Here is a 19253-nt window from a genome sequence, read left to right as displayed (position 1 = left end):
TGCAGATGCAATCATTTGAATGGCGAGTGGAGGAGCCAATCAAAAGACTCAGAGGGCATGACGCTACAGGAGAACATTACTATGGTGGCAGAGAGAGGTGTCACCCAGGTAACCACTGACATCAAGAGAGTGATGTCATCAGAAGGGAGGGGAAACAGTAACATATTAAGTTGACCGGTGGCTCTGTGTGTGTTTGTTCCACCTGTGCAGGTACACAGCATGCTGACCCTCCAGACTCTCAGCTCTCTGTCGGCCGTTCGCTGTGAAGCCACAAACTCGGTGGGCAGACAAGCGAAGGACCTGCGAGTCATCTCCAGCTGTACGTATCCATGCTGCAGGCGTTTGAGCTCAGGCGGGTTCTCTGAGGAACTGAGGCAGAACGTTCATTCAAACACTGTCTTCAGATGTCTGCTTTAAAACATCGTCCACATCCTGAGCACACAAACAGCTGCTGACAGAGGAGAAAGAGCTCCTCAGAGCTCCTGTCCATCACAGAGGTCACATGAGTGGCTGAATGCATGAAGGAAGAGCTGAAAAGTGAAATGTGACTAGAGAAGTGGAGACAAGCTCATGCTGTGACTTAGACTAACACACCATAACTCATCTGGTCAGCATGTGAACATCGGGATCTCCTGCCAGATGTTCAGTACTTTGAATAAAGGTGCTGCAGATACATGGAGGAGATGATCAGAAGCTGAAGTTTCACTGAGTTTGGTACAAAGACTCAAACATCTCAGGAGGAGCTCAGAGAGACAAAGAAGAATTTATTTCTAAAGAAAATCTACTGAAGAAGAACTGAGGCCTCAACAAAGAGAGCAGCACTGGTTAGGAAAACCCTCAGAGGACGATGATCAGTGCTGGATGTGACAGAGTCAAATCTTCTGCTAAAAGGAGGAACCTGAAATATTAAAGAACCTGTCACTGTCTGAGCTGGCAGACCGTGGCGGGGTTAGAGGGTGGACCCAAATGCAGACACATGGAGTGGAGGTGAATGTTTAACAAAAAGCAAGCCGTAATTGTTGGCGGGAAAAAATCAAAAAAAAACCCAGAGGCAAACAGGGAACTGACAAATACAAAGAAAAGCCTGAAACTTGGAAATGCAGGTGGAGATACACAGGGGACGATGAACAGACGATCTGACTGGTAGCAACGGAGAATACACACATGAGGAAACAGGGAACAGGAAGGGAACACAGCTGTAACTAATCGAAGAAGATGAGACATGGAGAAAGCAAAACAGAAACCGGCACCCGACACAGACTGTCAAAGTAAAACAGGAGGCACACGAAAGTAGAAACAGGGATGACAAGAGGGAACAAAAGTGAGGCACAGGAACATCTAAGCACTAGAAATCATTAATAACCAGAAACAATATCAATAATCGCAAACATGAACACGGAGTCACTAGACTCCGCATCATGACAGAACCGGCACCCTCCCCTCACCCCCACCGGTCCTTGAGCCTTGTTCTGCTGGAGGTTTCTGTCTCTTCTTTAGCTTCTTTACCTTACAATATAAAACGCCTTGAGGCAGTTGTGGTGATTTGGCGCTATATAAATAAAATTGCTTTCAATAAGAGAAGCTCTATTTAGGATAAACCCACAAGAAAAGATGATCAGTACTGGGTGAGAGGGATAAAGTCAAGCCTTCTGCTAAAAAAAGTTAATATTAAAACAAAATAATAATTAATCCTAGTTTTTGGCAGGTTTTGTTTGTTTTTTTGTTGTTTAGGGTAAATTATTGTGTTTATTTCTAACATTTCTTATGTTATCTGTGTTCAGCTCTCCTGTCTCAGGTGGTGGTCTTAGCAGTAGTCCTGGTGTTGGTCATCATTGCTGTCATCTTCCTCATCATCCTCATCATCTTATGGAGGAAAGTTAGTATTCAGATGAAATAAACGTCTAGCTGAACAGTAGTACTACCTCCATTACTGTTGCATGGACCGTCAAATATTTGCTGCATGTTCATGTAACTTCATGAATCCACCAAAGTATTTGGTTCCGTTTTATTTCTGTGTGTAGAAACCTCATTATGAAGTTCGTTGGAAGGTGATCGAGTCTGTGAGTCCTGATGGACAGCAGTACACCTACCTCGACCCCGCCCAGCTGCCCTACAGCCCAACCTGGGAAATAGACAGAGACCATGTAGTTCTTGGTAAGACTGCAAAACCATATTTTATGTAACAATGAGATTAATTCATCAATGTCTCTCCCTCATTGTGCCTTACACAGCACGGGTCTTTGTGTCCTGGGTTTTGTCTTTGGCTCCAAACAGGTATAAACCTGTTTTTGCCTTCAAACACTTCTGGATTGTTTTCACATAATTTTCAGTGTGATTATTGATCTGCTATCTATGGAGCTCTGTCTCAGCAATTTGACTCTCAGTGACCCTCATCCTACCTCCACTAGGTGTGAAGATTGATGATTGTGCAGCTGAGGATTCTGGGCCATTCATGAAGGCGTTTCCTGATTGTAAACAGAAATTTCCCCTGGGAGATTGTGTTTCAGATGTTTTTCAGATCTTCCTCATGCTGCAGAATATATTCAATGTTCCAATGAGCACTTGGAACAAACTGCAAAACTTTGATTTCATCAAGAAAGTCATCAAGAAACTCAACCAACTACGATACTGTCCAATCACACCTGAGCCTGAGAAAAAATGGGACAACTGTGTATAAAAACTGAATTCCTAATCAGATTCTTTTATATCAAAGCTGAAATTCACATTTGGACTGAATCGTTTCACATCTAAAGACTATGTTACTGACCTTTAAGCTTTGGAGTAAGTTGCAGTTTGAAGTAAGATGAGAAAGTCATTCTATCATCGCAGAAACCCCATCTGCCTCTCTGTCTTCAGGACAGGTGCTGGGTTCAGGGGCTTTCGGACGTGTTGTTGAGGCAACCATCTCTGGTCTGATTAATTCTCATTCTACAAAGGCGGCCGTGAAGATGGTCAAACGTACGTAGCTGTCTGTCTGTCTTTCACTCTCTCTGACTGTCTGTCTGTCAGTGGTTTGTATCATATCTATCTAACAGACTCCAATTTGTGCATGTAAATGGAGAGTCTTCTTCACACACTTCACACAAGTTTAATTATGGAGTTGCACAGGGTTCAGTGCTAGGACCAATTCTGTTTACATTATACATGCTTCCCTTAGGCAGCATCATTAGAAGACATAGCATACATTTACACTGCTATGCAGATGACACCCAGCTCTATCTGTCCATGAAGCCAGATAACACACACCAATGAGTTAAACTGCAGGAATGTCTTAAAGACATAAAGACCTGGATGGCCGCTAACTTTCTGCTTCTTAATTCAGATCAAACTGAACTTATTGTACTCGGCCCTGAAAAGCTTAGAAATATGGTATCTAACCAGATTCTTACTCTGGATAGTAATGGATTGCATTTATAAAGCGCTTTTCTAGACACTCAAAGCGCTTTACAATTCCACTAGTCAGTCACTCTCACATTCACACACTGGTGGAGGCAAACCACAGTTATAGCCACAGCTGCCCTGGGGCAGACTGACAGAAGCGAGGCTGTCATCGGCCCCACCAGCCAACACCAGTAGGGTGAAGTGTCTTGCCCAAGGACACAACGACCAGGACAGACAAAGCTGGGGATCCAACTGGCAACCTTCCGGTTACAAGATGCGCTTCCCAACCCCCTGAACCACGGTTACCCCGTGGATGGCATTACCTTGGCCTCCAGTAATGCTGTGAGGAACCGTGGAGTCATTTTTGACCAGGACATGTCCTTCAATGCACATATTAAACAAATAAGTAAGACTGCTTTCTTCCATTTGTGCAACATCTCTAAAGTTAGAAATATCCTGTCTCAGAGTGACGCTGAAAAACTAGGCTGGACTACTGAAATTCATTATTATCAGGATGGCCTAAAAACTATCGAATGCCAGGACTGCCATAATGAATTAATTAAATACACCATTAAATAATTAATTAAATGTGTCAATAATTAATTAAAATTGGAATTAATTAATTAAATAAATAGTTATGACACATGTAATTAATTAATTATTGACACATTTAATTAATTATTTATGTATTTCACATTTTAATTAATTATTGACACATTTAATTAATTATTGACACATTTAATTAATTATTTAATGATATATTTATTTATTTCATTTTGGCAGACATGACGCCTGGCTCTCATCATGAAATAATTTTATCTCACCCATCAAACCCAGGGGGCGGGGTTAACACTGCCCATGCAGCTTCTCTAACATTTGATTGGTTACCGTGCAAAGTAAGTCAAAACAGGTCGATCCTAGATAATCGATTGCTTGTGTAGTCTTGGGGCAGCCAGGTATCCCAGAATGCAGATCAAATCACAGGCAGCAATGGTGGTGGTGTAGTTTTAAAATACCCCGTTTTTCTGTCACCAGCTACACTTTTAACAGTGTTTTAGCCGCGAATGTCGCGCCGTATGTCTGGTCAGGTTGTCAACATAGAACATGTTTGCAAAAGTGCTCAGATGTTTTCAGAGATTTCACTAGCTCTGCTAACAGTTAGCATGCAGAGTGCACCGAGGGGGTTACGTTAACCGGTTTGTTTACATATTCCACTCTCCGTGTTCACATGTTGCATTCACAGATTCTCATTTTCACCGAACGATCGTCTCTTTCCGCCTGGTCTTGTGTCTCTGTGCTTCTGTAACATAAAGAACGAGCTGACATTTTCCTCACGAAACCAGCGATCAGCTCAACAGACCCTCAGTTTACCTGCATGCATCCTCCTCCTCATCTGTCAGCTGTTTAACACCTGCTGCTAATTCAAGAAACACGCCTACGTTACCTGGTGATAGTCACAGTTTAACCGGGCAGCCGGTGCTCGATATAAAGCAATGTCAGCGCATTTTTCTGCACAAGATAAGTAAATATAGTGTTTTCCCCGAGCGCAGAGCTGCTGGAGCTTGTTTCCTTACAGAGCACTTTATAGGCGAAGCAGCTTCATCAGCGGCTGATGTCCAATCACCGGCACACAGCTTTGAAACCTCAGCTGAGTTTTAGCTCTCAGTGGTTAAACGCTGGACTTCATTCACTCAGGTTCTGTCTGTCGGGTCACGTTTACTTCGCTGTTTTATTTACAACTGAGCAAATCGGTTTGGCTGAGGTTAAAGTTACGTTTCATAACTGCATAGTTTCACAGACGTTTAATGGTTCACTGGCACATGTGTTAGACTGAACTATCATCTAAATATCATCTGTTTTTTAATAGTTATTCAACTGTATTCTAAGCACCAGCTGTCTGTTAGAATGTGATTTTTTTCTCTCTCTGTTGGCAGAGGTATAAAAATGCGCAGGAAAATCTGACGTGCATGGCAAACTTCACCGACGATATTTAGGGAGGAATAAACACACATCAGACATAAATGAACCATTTGCCTGTCTCCATAATTGAGAGCATTTTCTCTTCTTATGTCAACACTTTCTCTCTCTTTTTTTTTTTTCTTTTTTTTTTGTCTTTTTCGGTCATGTTATGTTTACCTGTCAAAGGCTTGTTACAAACTATGAAACACATGGTGCAGACTTCTGGATGTTAGAAGAAAACTAATACTGCTCATGAATGAGACTAAAGGCAGGAAGGTGTCCTTTAAAACTAAACATGTTAATAGGACCTCCCTATTTATATCATAGTTTATGATATAGCACGTGTATTTCAGTAATAGCCTGCTGATTTCAGGTGAACAGTCGCACAGCTCACGTAGGCGTTATCTGTGAAACTCCTTAACTATAATTTATCCAAGTTAACTTCAGTTAACCATTCAGACAGTTCTTTTGCAATGACAAACATAAACACCCATGCTGCCGGGAGGTTTCCTCAGTGCCAGCTGTTAACATTATAGCTGCTTATGCAGTAACCATGGTAACCACGGACTGAGCGGCTGGATCGACGGAGGTCAGACAACAATTTTACATGTATGATCTTAAAACAGGACACAGCCACTATACGTGCTGGCCTCATATCAAATGTGAAGGCAGACTGAGTCTATGTTTGACGTTTTTTATATCTAATCTTCCTTTTCAAACATTTAAACAGCAGCGAGTCTGCAGCTGAGGGAATACAAACTCAAATTGTCGGAACAGGTTTGCTCGTTTCTTGGATTCATTTGGTGATTTATTAAATGTATAACTGTTATTCTAATCTGCTGCTGAGTCTCTTACACTTTTCTTTATGCTGTATATTTTCACGTCTCTGGAATAGTTGGCAGTTAGATAGTCAGCTGGGAAACTTTGTGTTAACTCATGGAGCTGAGGATATCGTGGATATGCTGACCTCGCTGCGTGGTGTACAGAACGAGGTCAGCATGATTAATATTCACAATAAAAATATTAGCCGAACATCATGAAGTCTGTATGTGTTTCATAGTGTCGAACAACCTTTGTACAGTTAAAGCCAGCAGTTACTACATGACAGAAACACCAACGTTATCTCTTTTATGCGTCTATACACAGGTCACGCTGATTACTGAACAAAAACCCAAAGATCAGATGTCAAACAGATTTATTTGCTCTCTCTCCTCCTTAAACATGTTTTTAATGTTAGTTATAATTCAGAATTGGCGACTGAAACACGTAGGACACATAAGAACATCAGGAAATAAAACCCCGATAAATATAACCTCAGTAAAAGAAGTCAGCGGGGGTTACTACAGCTGTGTACCGGGGCCTGCGCTTTGTCGGTGGAATTGCTTGCGAGGCGAGCGGGTCTATCCCACGCTTTGCCGTGAGACTGGGCAGACATCTCCGAAATCATCGAAGCACTTTTGCAAAGAGGCTGTATCTTGACAAACCGACCAGACACATGAAGATTAAACCACTACATTCTCGGCTAAAAAAATATTAAAACGGTATTTGGTGACACACAAACAGGGTTTTTCAAAGCTCAGTTCTGTTAGCTTCCACATGCCGGTTGTTGTGTGCTAGAAACAATGGCCACCAGGCCAAAGCAATGGTTTTGATTCGATCAGCGTTAACCCCGCCCCCTGAGTTTGATGGGTGAGACTGACAGATAAAATTATTTCATGATGAGAGCCAGGTGCCATGACTGCCAAAATGAAATAAATAAATATATCATTAAATAATTAATTAAATATGTCAATAATTAATTAAATGTGTCAATAATTAATTAAATGTGTCAATAATTAATTAAAATGTGAAATACATAAATAATTAATTAAATGTGTCAATAATTAATTAATTACATGTGTCAATAATTAATTAAAATGTGAAATACATAAATAATTAATTAAATGTGTCAATAATTAATTAATTACATGTGTCATAAATATTTATTTAATTAATTAATTCCAATTTTAATTAATTATTGACACATTTAATTAATTATTTAATGGTGTATTTAATTAATTCATTATGGCAGTCCTGGCACTCCATAAAAAACTCCCTGAAAAGCCTTCAGTTAATCCAAAATGCTGCAGCAAGAGTCCTGACAGGGACTAGAAAGAGAGAGCAGATTTCTCCTGTTTTGGCTTCCCTTCATTGGCTTCCTGTTAAATCCAGAATTCAAAATCCTGCTCCTCACATACAAGGTCTTAAATAATCAGGCCCCATCTTATCTTAATGACCTTGTAGTACCATATCACCCTATTAGAGCACTTCGCTCTCACACTGCAGGCCTACTTGTTGTTCCTAGAGTATTTAAAAGTAGAATGGGAGGCAGAGCCTTCAGTTTTCAGGCCCCTCTTCTGTGGAACCAGCTTCCAGTTTGGATTCAGGAGACAGACACTATCTCTACTTTTAAGATTAGGCTTCAAACTTTCCTTTTTGCTAAAGCATATAGTTATGGCTGGACCAGGTGACCCTGAATCCTCCCTTAGTTATGCTGCAATAGACATAGGCTGCTGGGGGATTCCCATGATGCACTGGGTGTTTCTGCTTCACTCACTATGTGTTAACAGACCTCTCTGCATTGAATCATATCTGTTATTAACCTCTGTCTCTCTTCCACAGCATGTCTTTTATCCTGTCTTCCTTCTCTCACCCCAACCAATCACAGCAGATGGCCCCGCCCCTCCCTGAGCCTGGTTCTGCAGGAGGTTTCTTCCTGTTAAAAGGGAGTTTTTCCTTCCCACTGTTGCCAAAGTGCTTGCTCATAGGGGGTCATATGATTGTTGGGGTTTTCTCTGTATGTATTATTGTAGGGTGTAAATTACAATATAAAGTGCCTTGAGACAACTGTTGTTGTGATTGGTGCTGTATAAATACAACTGAATTGAACTAAATTGATTGAAACATTAATTAATGGCAGGACTTCTTTGAGCAGTTTTATAGGAATGGGGTCTAAAAGACACATTGATGGTTTGGAAGAAGTAGTTACAAAGTTAACTCAGAAAGATCAATTGGAGAAAAGACTAAATGAGTATCAATGGTACTGAAAGTAGCTGTAGATAATGTTACATCTGTGAGATGATTATGAGTCATTTTTTCTCTAATGGTTAAAATCGTATTTGCGAAGAAGTTCATGAAGTCATTACTAGTTAACGTTAAAGGGATGGTTGGCTCAACGGTGCTCTGACTTTTTGTCAGCCTGGCTACAGAGCTGAAGAGAAACCTGGGGTTGTTCTTATTTTCTTCAATCAGTGATGAATAGTAAGATGTTCTGGCTTTGCGGAGGGCTTTCTTATAAAGCAACAAACTATTTCTCCAGGCTAAATGATGAGCTTCTAAATTTGTGACATGCCATTTTCTCTCCAGCTTACGAGTCATTTGCTTTAGGCTACGTGTTTGAGAATTATACCACGGAGTCAAGTACTTCTGATTTAAGGCCTTAGTTTTCACAGGAGCTACAGTATCCAGAGTCGTACGTAGTGAGGAGGTAAAATTATCCTCCTAAGACCCGAACTCTTCCACAGCATGCATTTTTAATTTCTCTTTGATATTTGGGCTGATTGGGACCCGATGAATGTAAAAACAAAGAATCACCAGATTTTTTTTTACCTAATTTTTATTTCTAAGAAAAATCAGAGCCACATATGAGGATATTTGTTTAAAATTTCGATAGAACAGTAGCAGTATAATGTCCTCGTAAGTGGATATCAGGCAGTTTTAGAGCAAAATTGAGTATTTTGGTCTAAATAACCCAAAATGTGATGTCCACATATGTGGAAGCCAGGTCCTAGGAGGTTAATAACAAGATGATCGACCTCTTTTGGAGTAGCGTTCAGGTAGCTGCTCTGCTCTGTGTTGGTACAGGGCATTGAAGATGATAACAGTGGGTGTGTGGAGGTAAACACAGACGACACGAGAGCTCTCGATTAACACTGCTGGTTTATTACTCATCACCACACAACTGAATACTTTTCCCTCCAAAACACAGCAACAACACTTCCTGAGAACTGGGTGTGAGTGGAGCCCTCCAGTGGTCTGCCACACATGCCCCCCCCCGAACACCCAGTAGGGTTATCCCCTAGTCCAGAACCCTTGCTTTAATTAAATGTCCAGAACGGCTGAACCGTGGAGGTGGAGAGCTGGCGGAGGGGAAACGAGCCTGAGAGCCAGGCTGGCATGGGCGGTCAGGAAAAGCTGAAGATAGCTCGGGCCCCGCCAGGTGGGGGGTGCTCCCAGAGGAAGCAGGGTTGTCCAGTCCAGTGGAAGGCGGGCGGCCACGGTGGGGGGCCTGAGCCGGCAGCACCTGATCATCCAGAAGCACATGTGCTGGTTTAAGTCTGTCAATAGAAACAGCCTCCTGCCGACCCCTAAAATCCAAAAGGAAATGCTTCCGGCCCGGTTGAATAACCCTAAAGGGGCCGTCATACAGTGGACGCAGCGGAGGCCTATGAGCGTCATGTCTGACAAAAACAAACTGCGAAGAGTTCAACGACCTCGGAACAAAGGTGTTGGGCAGACAATGGTGCACTGGGCCAGGAAGAGAAAACGAGTCTCTTGGGGGACAGAGAGACGGCACAGAGGGAGCGAAGCACGGGGGTGGGCTCTCGGGCAAGAATTCCCCGGGGACCCGGAGGGGCTGACCGAGGACAATTTCAGCCGAGGAAACCCCGAGGTCTTCTTTAACCGCGCAGCGCAACCCCAGTAAAACCCATGGAAGGCGGTCAACCCAGTTGCCATCTGTGAGAGAAGCACGGAACGCGGCCTTAAGCGACCGGTGGAAACGTTCGCACATCCCGTTGGCCTGCGGGTGGTACGCAGTGGTCCGGTGGACCTTGACCCCCAGGCCGTCAGCCATGGCAGACCAAAGCTCGGAAACGAATTGGGGGCCCCTGTCTGAGGTGATGTCGGTGGGGGGACTGAAACGCGAAACCCACGTTGACAAAAATGCCCTGGCCACTGCTGCTGCTGTAGTGGATGCCAGAGGCACTGCCTCGGGCCAGCGGGTTGTGCGGTCCACTACAGTCAAAAGGTGCGTGAAACCTTGTGACTGCGGCAGAGGACCAACCAGATCCACATGCACATGATCAAAACGCCTCCCTGGAACGCGGAAGGATTCGAGGGGCGCCTGTGTGTGCCTATGGATCTTAGCATGTTGGCATGGGATGCACGCGGCAGCCCAGTCTTTCACCGATTTACGAAGGCCCGGCCAAACAAACCTAGAGCTGACCAGCTTGACCAAGGCCCGGACGCCTGGATGAGAGAGGGCGTGTACGGAGTCGAAAACGCGACGACGCCACGAAAGGGGAACTACAGGGCGTGGACGGCTGGTGGAAACGTCACAAAGCAGGCTAGGCCCGCCGTTCCACATGGGTCTGTCCTCCAGTACAAGGCCCGTTTGCGCAGACCGAAGGGCAAGGACGTCCGGGTCGGCCTGTTGGTCAGCGGCCATAGCCTCAAAGTCTATGCCAATATAAACGGGAGAAACCAGCACACGGGATAGACAGTCAGCCATGCAGTTGGACTTACCAGCCACGTGCTGAATGTCAGTTGTGAACTCAGAAATGGCTGCCAACTGGCGCTGCTGGTGCCCGCTCCACGGATCAGAGACCTTGGACATTGCGAATGTCAAGGGTTTATGATCGACGCTAACCCTAACCCTAAAAAATCAAGGTGCCGGCGAGGTGGACGGAAAAATCCTGGATGTGGGGAATGGGGTAACGGTCGTTCTCCGTGACATTATTCAAACGGCGAAAATCCCCACACGGCCGCCACCGACCGTCTGACTTGGGCACCATGTGTAGGAGAAGCCCAGGCACTATTCGAGCGCTGCACTATGCCGAGGCGCTCCATTGCAGCAAACTCTTCCCGAGCGACGGAGAGTTTCGCGGGGTCGAGGCGGCGCGCGCGTGCGAACACCGGGGGACCGACCGTCGGAATATAATGTTCAACCCCGTGCTTCGTTGCCGTGTTCGAGAAATTAGGAACAGTCAGTGAAGGGAACTCCAAGAGCAAACGCTGAAAAACATTCCCTGAAGTTACTAAATTAGCCCGATTCAGGAGCTCGATGGCGCGAGTGAAACAGGGTATTGAAGAAAAAGACAGGGCATCGATTAAGCGTCTGTTAGCGACATCGACCAGTAGTCCGTGGGCACAAAGAAAATCGGTGCCCAAAATAGGTACAGAGCTAGCAGCAACAACAAAGGTCCATTGGAAATCCCGACCATGAAAACAAACAGTCACGAACCTTTCCCCGAACGTTGCGATGGGAGAGCCATTAGCCGCAATAAGCTGCGGTCCACAGCCCGCTGCTAAACTGTCGGCTCCGGACGGGGGAAGGAGGCTCTTCTGGGAGCCAGAGTCGACCAGGAAACGTCTCCCAGAACGCGAGTCTTCTATGAAGAGCAGTTTTTCTTTGTCGCCAGCGGTCGCGGCCGCTACAGCGCGCTGGCGGGGCCCGTGTCCCAGGGTCGGAAAAGTGCAAGGCAGCAGGCAGCGGCGCGCTCCGGCGCTAAAACGCTGATGGTAGAAACAGAGGTCCCGTCCGTGGTGTCGCTGTGCCGCGATCTTTGCCGTCAGCGAAGGATCGGATACGTCCGGGCAGGTCAGCGGGGAAATGGAAGGCACCGCCAGCGAGGCTGGAACCAGGTCGAGATCGTGGAAAGTGCGGGTAGCCAGGAGAATACGATCCGCGTCCTCAGCCAGGGAGCGATAATCCTTCGTGCCCAGAAGCGGAGAGTTGGCGAGGCCGGCTCTTACGGCCGCCGGCAGCTGTCGGAGGAAGATGTGGACGAAGAGGAATCCCCCGTCGTCCGGTCCGAGAAAGGATAGCATGTGCTCCATCAGTTCGAGAGCCGTACCGCCACCCAGGCCTGAGAGGGAGAGGAGCTTCTCGGCTCGCTCTGCGTCGGATAGGGCATAGCGCCGAAGAAACAGTTAGTTAAGGGCGGCGTACTTCCCTCGGGTGGGTGGGTCCCGGAGGAGAGTCAATGCACGACGGGTGGCTAGCGGGTCGAGAGAAGCCACCACATGGTGATATTTCGTGTCGTCAGCCGAGATGCCACGAAAGGCGAACTGAGCCTCCACGTGCACGAACCACGACGGGGGATCGTGAAGACAAAAGTCCGGCAGCTCGAGCGCTACAGCAAACGTAGCTGCAGCCGGAGGCAGAGGGCTGGCAGCTGCTGATGCATCCAGAGCGGAGTCGGTGCCACTATCGGACTGCAGCATGTTCGAGGCAGGGGTCACCAATGTGGAGGTAAACACAGACGACACAAGAGCTCTCAATTAACACTGCTGGTTTATTACTCATCACCACACAACTGAATACTTTCCCCTCCAAAACACAGCAACAACACTTCCTGAGAACTGGGTGTGAGTGGAGCCCTCCAGTGGTCCGCCACAGGTGGATTATATTCTTAAACTTAGTTACAGCACTTTCAGAAAGTCATCTACTGTGATGAAGTCTACTCTCCACTGCTGTGTAATCAATTATTGTAAATGTAAATGTTATCAGGAAATGTTTAGGGTAAGGAAATGATAAGGACAGACTGATGGAAAGTCTCTGGACCCTGCTGTTCAAAGATGGACCAGTCTGTGAGATCAAGACAGTCCTATAGTTGGAGAAGAACATCATCTGCTTCATGTCACCATACACATGGTTGACTGTCCTATCCCCCTGGTAGAATCCTTAACAAGTTGGTGGAATTTCAATCCAAAGTAAAGTCGAGGCTTAGGCCAAGGCTGATGTCTGTTAGTTCCTGACGACTGAAAGTGATCAGTGAGTTGCAGGAAGGAGCAAAGAAAAGGCATGAAAAACCCAAAAAAGGTGCACAGTAGTTGGGAGCGCTGTGCCGCTGCATACCTATGTGCTACCGTATGTGCTGCCATCTTGAGGGGGTTTAATACTTTGGCCAGATTTCTAGAAATGAGAGCTGCTCCATCCAAAGTATCCCCTAAGAAGACCAGGTTTCCGCCAGAAACTTTCCCAATTATCTATGAAGCCCGCATCGTTTTTTTGGAAACCACTCAGACAGCCAGCAATTTAAGGAGAACATGCGGCTAAACATGTCACTCCTGGTCTGATTGGGGAGGGGACCAGAGAAAAATACAGAGCCCCACATTGTTTTGGCAAAGTTACACACCGATTCAATATTGATTTTAGTGACCTCCGATTGACGTAACCTGGGTGTCATTACAGCCAGTGTGAAAATATAGTTAGGGCTGGACCAGGTGACCCTGAATCCTCCCTTAGTTATGCTGCAATAGACGTAGGCTGCCGGGGGATTCCCATGATGCATTGAGTTTTTCCTTTCCAGTCACCTTTCTCACTCACTATGTGTTAACAGACCTCTCTGCATTGAATCATATCTGTTATTAACCTCTGTCTCTCTTCCACAGCATGTCTTTTATCCTGTCTTCCTTCTCTCACCCCAACCAATCACAGCAGATGGCCCCGCCCCTCCCTGAGCCTGGTTCTGCAGGAGGTTTCTTCCTGTTAAAAGGGAGTTTTTCCTTCCCACTGTCACCAAAGTGCTTGCTCATAGGGGGTCATATGATTGTTGGGTTTTTCTCTGTATCTATGAAGCGCCTTGAGGCAACTTTTGTTGTGATTTGGCGCTATATAAATAAAATTGAATTGAATTGAATTGAATTGAAAAGCAGTTTCACCAACAGGTTCCTTCAACAGAATTCAGCATTAATGAATCAATGGTAAAGAAGTGGAAGAAGAGCAGTTTTTGGCTTGCACCACATTCCAAACGTGCTTCGTCTCTTTGCCATTACTGTCACCCGGCAGAATTTGCAGATGATATTGCTTGCAGCCGCTGCAATGCTTTCGACCAAAACAGGCGCAGCTTGATGACACACATGTGCTATTGCGGTAGAGCGGTATAGTTAAAATCCCTACTGTTGGCCAGATTTATATAGTTTCTACCGTATACCATTTAAACCGCCCACCCCTATTTATACCTATATGTAGCACTTATGTGGGTTTATATACAGTACCAATGGATAATAACCAAGGTGATTAGTAATATCGGCTAGTATCAGAAGAGTAAGAATGACTCTTAGAGCTCTGGTACAGAGAAATGAATGACAGAGAAACCAGACAAAGCACAGTTGTGTGGCTTAAAGGAAATTTTAGTGATTTAAGCCTTTTTTTAAAAAGATATTTTTTTAAACAACACAGAATTACAACACATTTTAACAAAGATTTGAAGTATATAAAATTTCCCCCAAAGTAGCAAAAAAATAAATTAAATTAAATTAAATTGTGCACAAGTAAAGAATGAGTCTTTTAGGTCCAAATGGTACCAGTGGGGCCCATGACAAATGGATGTATTGCAACAAAGTTCTGTCCAATGAGAAGTGTGTGCGTGTGTTTGTCTGTCCTACCGCATTACTTGTACAGTGCAGGATTGCTGTCCATCAATGTGCAAAAGAGTGTGCGCACATATGTGTATTGTCCACTAGAATCTCAGGTTGGCTCCAATGAACACTGGAATACTCCGGGATCTGGAATCGCTGAACTGGTCCTTGGATTCGTCCCAAATAAATAAGTATATCACTCCTTTTAAGAAATGGAATAATATGCAAAAAATTATCAGAAACTGAACAAAGTGCATATAATCAATTTCAATAACATGTAAACAGGTGACTTCAGTCTACGAATAGGAATATTAACATAGATGTGCTTCACGTACCATAGGCCTAATAGTACAAGTGGAAATACACTAAAAATTACCTCCACATATCCATTACTGAGCATAGTAAAATAACCGATTGACATCAAAACAGTATAAGGAAGGTGTCGCTCTGTCCTCTATGATAGCAAACACAAAACTGTACTTCAAGAACAATATCAGTTTAAATGGTTTTTAACTTGTTAGAGGTTAATTTCTCCAGCTTACCGATAAAAAAGTTTTAGCCCACCTGCTCTGATCGGCTGTAGAAGCAAGACACTAAAACTTGGGAGCTGGTACTAAAGAGGGACAAGAGCTACCTAGAGCTTTACCGATTGGCTTACACGAGAGGAGTGGAATAAAACAATAGGCTCTCATCAGAGCTCATCAACACTTGGGAAAAAAAACCCTCTTGTTTAACCAAAACACATATATAAATCTGCGTCCCTTTTAGGTTTACATAAATATATTGATTTTGTTTCACTGTCATTAAAGAAGGACTATAAGAGCAGAAATAATGAACATGAAATTAGATGATTTTAGAAACTGGGTTACACCTATTTCTATATTTATCTATCAATATCTCTGTTTCTACACTAATTTTATATGAGTGCTTGTTGGTTATTGTATATTTGCTACTATGACAACTCAGTTTACCTCTGGGATTAATAGTTTTTCAGATTCTGATTCTGAGTTATAATTTTACTGAATTTACATTTGCCCTTAGCCAGCAGTTTTACATTTCCCTCAATGTCGCCTGCTCTTGCCCCTGGAAGACAATTGACTATGATTGCCGGTGTCTGTAGCTTCACATGTCTGAGAACAGAATCATCAATTACCAGAGTTTGACCCCCGGCGGGTGTGTCGCCGAGTGGGGAAAAATGGTTAGACACATGAACAGGTTGGTGGTGTACCTGGACCTTTTGTTTAAGACAATGCTTCCTCCTCACCGTCACCCAGCCGCCCTCTTTCTCCAGCTGCTTGGGGTCTGCCGGGGAACAGCTAGCGGGGCCTACGCTATCTTTGGCTGCCCCAGCTACAGGAGCCTGGCTAGCTACGGGTGAATGAAGGGTGCGAAGCTGAGTCTCCAATTCAGTAATCCTGGCCTCCAGAGCTGCAAATATGCTGCATTTGTTACAAGTATCATTACTGCTAAAGGACGCAGAAGAGTAACTAAACATCTGACACAATGAGCAGGAAAGTGCAGGAGGGACACGTGAAGAGGCCATGCTGCTAGCGAGTGCGTTATAAGCTAAGCTAAGCTAGCAAAACAGTAAAGACACAGTGAGTGAATACTTTGACTATAAATTAGGTAGTGAGTACACAGAGACTGTGCTTTGGATGAAGTAAGTGAAGATTATGCTGTGAAATAAAATGTTATCTGTAAGTGTTTAATTAAATTGGCTGCACAGGTGAGCTACACAAATGGAACAGGAAGTGATACTCTACCACAGAGAGAACCAACACCAAATGACAGCGCCACATACTGTCTAACTGTGTGTCTGTGACACTCTGACTGTCTGTCTGTCTCTTGTTTGTTTGTATGTCTGACAAACTCTTCCTGACTGTTTTTTTTTGTCTGCCTGTCTGAATGTATCTGTTTGTCTGTAGGTCTGTCTCTCTGTCTTTCTGTTGGTCGGGCTATCTACCCGTCTGTCTGACTGTCTGACTGACTGACTCTGTCTTTCTGCAGCGAGAAGTGATGCAGTTCAGTCTCTGATGTCAGAGTTGAAGGTTTTGGTTCATCTCGGTCCTCACCTGAATGTTGTCAACCTGCTGGGAGCCTGCACGAGAGGAGGTCTCAGTTTACTCCTGATATAATCTTTGTTTAATCCCAAAGTGTTCTTCATATAACCCTAATATCATTCTTAAACAAATCCAGACATATCTCCAAAGGTTGATTTTGTTCATCTGGACGCAGCGTTTTCAGTGGGAGAAACAATTCGTCACTCATCCAAGTGACTTCTTCAGTCTCAGCTCACTGCAGGTTTCCCCAATCTTATAAACAGTACATTTGCATAATGACTGAAACCAGCCCACTGAAGAACCTGGCCTCCCAGCCCATTGTTCCTTCAGTGGTTTCACTGGTTTCAGTCATTTTGCAAATGTACTGTTTATAAGATTTGGGAAACCTGCAGTCAGCTGAGACTGAAGAAGTCACTTGGATGAGTGACGAAACGTTTCTGAAACTGAAAATGCTACACCTCTGTCAGTGCGCCCCAGGGCAGCTCTGGCTACAATGTAGCTTGCCATCACCAGTGTGTGAATGGGTGAATGACTGAATGTAGTGTAAAGTTCTTTGGGGTCCCTAGGGACCAAATAAAGCGCTATACAAATACAGGCCATTTACCATTTACCATTTTATGTCCAGATGAACAGAATCAACTTTTGGAGATTTACTTACCTGGATGATTGAGCATGCATCAAGACATAATCCAGACATAATTCCAAGCAAATACAGAATTAATCCTCTTCTAATCCTCATTTATTTCTAGACTATTCTTTTCCCGAGTATTCACAAACTAATGTCTATCCTACAGTAAGTAATTTTATTTTTATTTATTTACAAGTTTCCAACTTAACCATGACTGATTATGACCAACACTAATGAGTGAACAGGTGAGGCACACCGACTGTACATAGCGGAGATTAAACAGAGCTGTTCTTGTTATCTGCAGTATCCTGGGATTATAATTTATGGAGATACTTGACTTAGTTCGAACCCAAGTCTTAGTCCTAAACCATCTCCAATGCTGTCCATACTCAAACTGATGCTAACTTAATCCTGACATGTCACCTGTGCAGGTCCCGTCTATCTGATCACTGAGTTCTGTTGTCATGGAGACCTGGTGAACTACCTGCAGAGGAACAAACATACCTTTCTACATGGAGACACACAGACCAAGAGGTCTGTCACACACCCACAGCCACACACACATGTAGATTCTGTCCAGTGCTGACTCACCGGCTCATTCACAGTGACAATGATGGAGGTTACATAGACATGAACAAAGAGGAGAGCGCTCAGTACGTTGCCATGAAGGAGCTCAGCTACGCCGACATCGAACCCGCCGTATACGAGACACCGTACACGCCTGCAGGTGATGGCTGCACACAGTTATGGCCATAAATATGTGGACACACCACACTCCTACCTGCAGAGTCAAGTCACTGAACATCCATATTAAGATGCTGTTCCATGGACAAGTATGGGATATCTCTGGTTTAACTGGTGTTGTTCTACTTCAGACCAGCAGGAGGCATCATCGCTGCTCCTCAGTGACAGTCCTCTCCTCAGCCTCAATGATCTCATCAGCTTCTCTTACCAGATTGTTCAGGCTATGGACTTCCTATCATCTAGAAAGGTACTAACACTCATAAACGCAAATTGTTCAGTATGTACCTGTCACATGACCATAGGTGATGGGGCCTGATGATTTAAGACGTTAAATGTGAGGAGCAGGATTTTGAATTCTGGATATAACAGGGAGCCATTGCAGCAGAGTGAAGAGTTCGTGGGGTCCTCCACAATGCTGGTGGCTTTGTGGATGCAGTGAGTACAATTAGTGTCTGATTACTAGCTAAGTCAGTCAGAGGTCAATAAAGTCAATATTGAATCAGTGTGTAACTTTGCCAAAACAATTGTGGGACTCTGTAGATTTCTCTGGTCCCCTCCCCAATTGGACAAGGAGTGGCATGTTTAGCCGCATCTTCTCCTTAAATTGCTGGCTGTCTGAGTGGTGTCAAAAACAATGTGGGCTTCACCCAGGAGTGCAGAGGTAGGTTGAGTATCCAAAATTGTGCTCAAGTAAGAGTAGCATTACTTTAAAATATTGTTACTCAAGTAAAAATGAAAAGTAGTCATTCAAAAAAGTACTCAAGTAAGAGTAAAGAGGCTACACTGACGCTAGGTAGTGTGACGATCCAGCGAGGAAGCAGCATCTCCTGCCGTCTTAAGTAGTCTGCCAGGAATAATGCTTGTGATGAGAAGCTAGAGCAGAATCAGTGTGAATGAGCCACACACACATTAAGGGTGGGTTCAGAGGTGGGGAAGCAAAGTCCAGTTCCGCCCTGGTGGGAGACAAAAACACACCACACTCTCTCCAGATGCTGAGAACTATGACAATAAATACACAAATTTTAGTATTTTCGAAAAGAATATATTTAAAAACATTAACAAATTAAAGCTGCAAG

At 44.3% G+C, this 19253-nt stretch overlaps 1 protein-coding gene across 1 annotated transcript in view; it reads left to right on the top strand.

Annotated features, from left to right (window-relative positions):
* Positions 1-19253, top strand: part of LOC120730682 (platelet-derived growth factor receptor beta-like) — a 51338-nt gene that overhangs the window by 12932 nt on the left and 19153 nt on the right. The window contains exons 13-21 of the mRNA XM_040027143.1: positions 6-108; positions 211-319; positions 1782-1876; positions 2022-2154; positions 2857-2958; positions 16753-16857; positions 17865-17967; positions 18039-18160; positions 18309-18424. Of these exons, the coding sequence (XP_039883077.1) occupies positions 6-108; positions 211-319; positions 1782-1876; positions 2022-2154; positions 2857-2958; positions 16753-16857; positions 17865-17967; positions 18039-18160; positions 18309-18424 (988 nt within the window). The remainder of the gene's footprint in view (positions 1-5; positions 109-210; positions 320-1781; positions 1877-2021; positions 2155-2856; positions 2959-16752; positions 16858-17864; positions 17968-18038; positions 18161-18308; positions 18425-19253) is intronic.

The sequence above is a fragment of the Simochromis diagramma genome, unplaced genomic scaffold (assembly GCF_900408965.1).
Source record: "Simochromis diagramma unplaced genomic scaffold, fSimDia1.1 OVJJ01000773.1, whole genome shotgun sequence".
In the NCBI taxonomy this organism is placed as follows: domain Eukaryota; kingdom Metazoa; phylum Chordata; class Actinopteri; order Cichliformes; family Cichlidae; genus Simochromis; species Simochromis diagramma.
The sequence above is the reverse complement of the archived record's forward strand: the minus strand, read 5'-3'. Positions and strand labels throughout refer to the sequence as shown.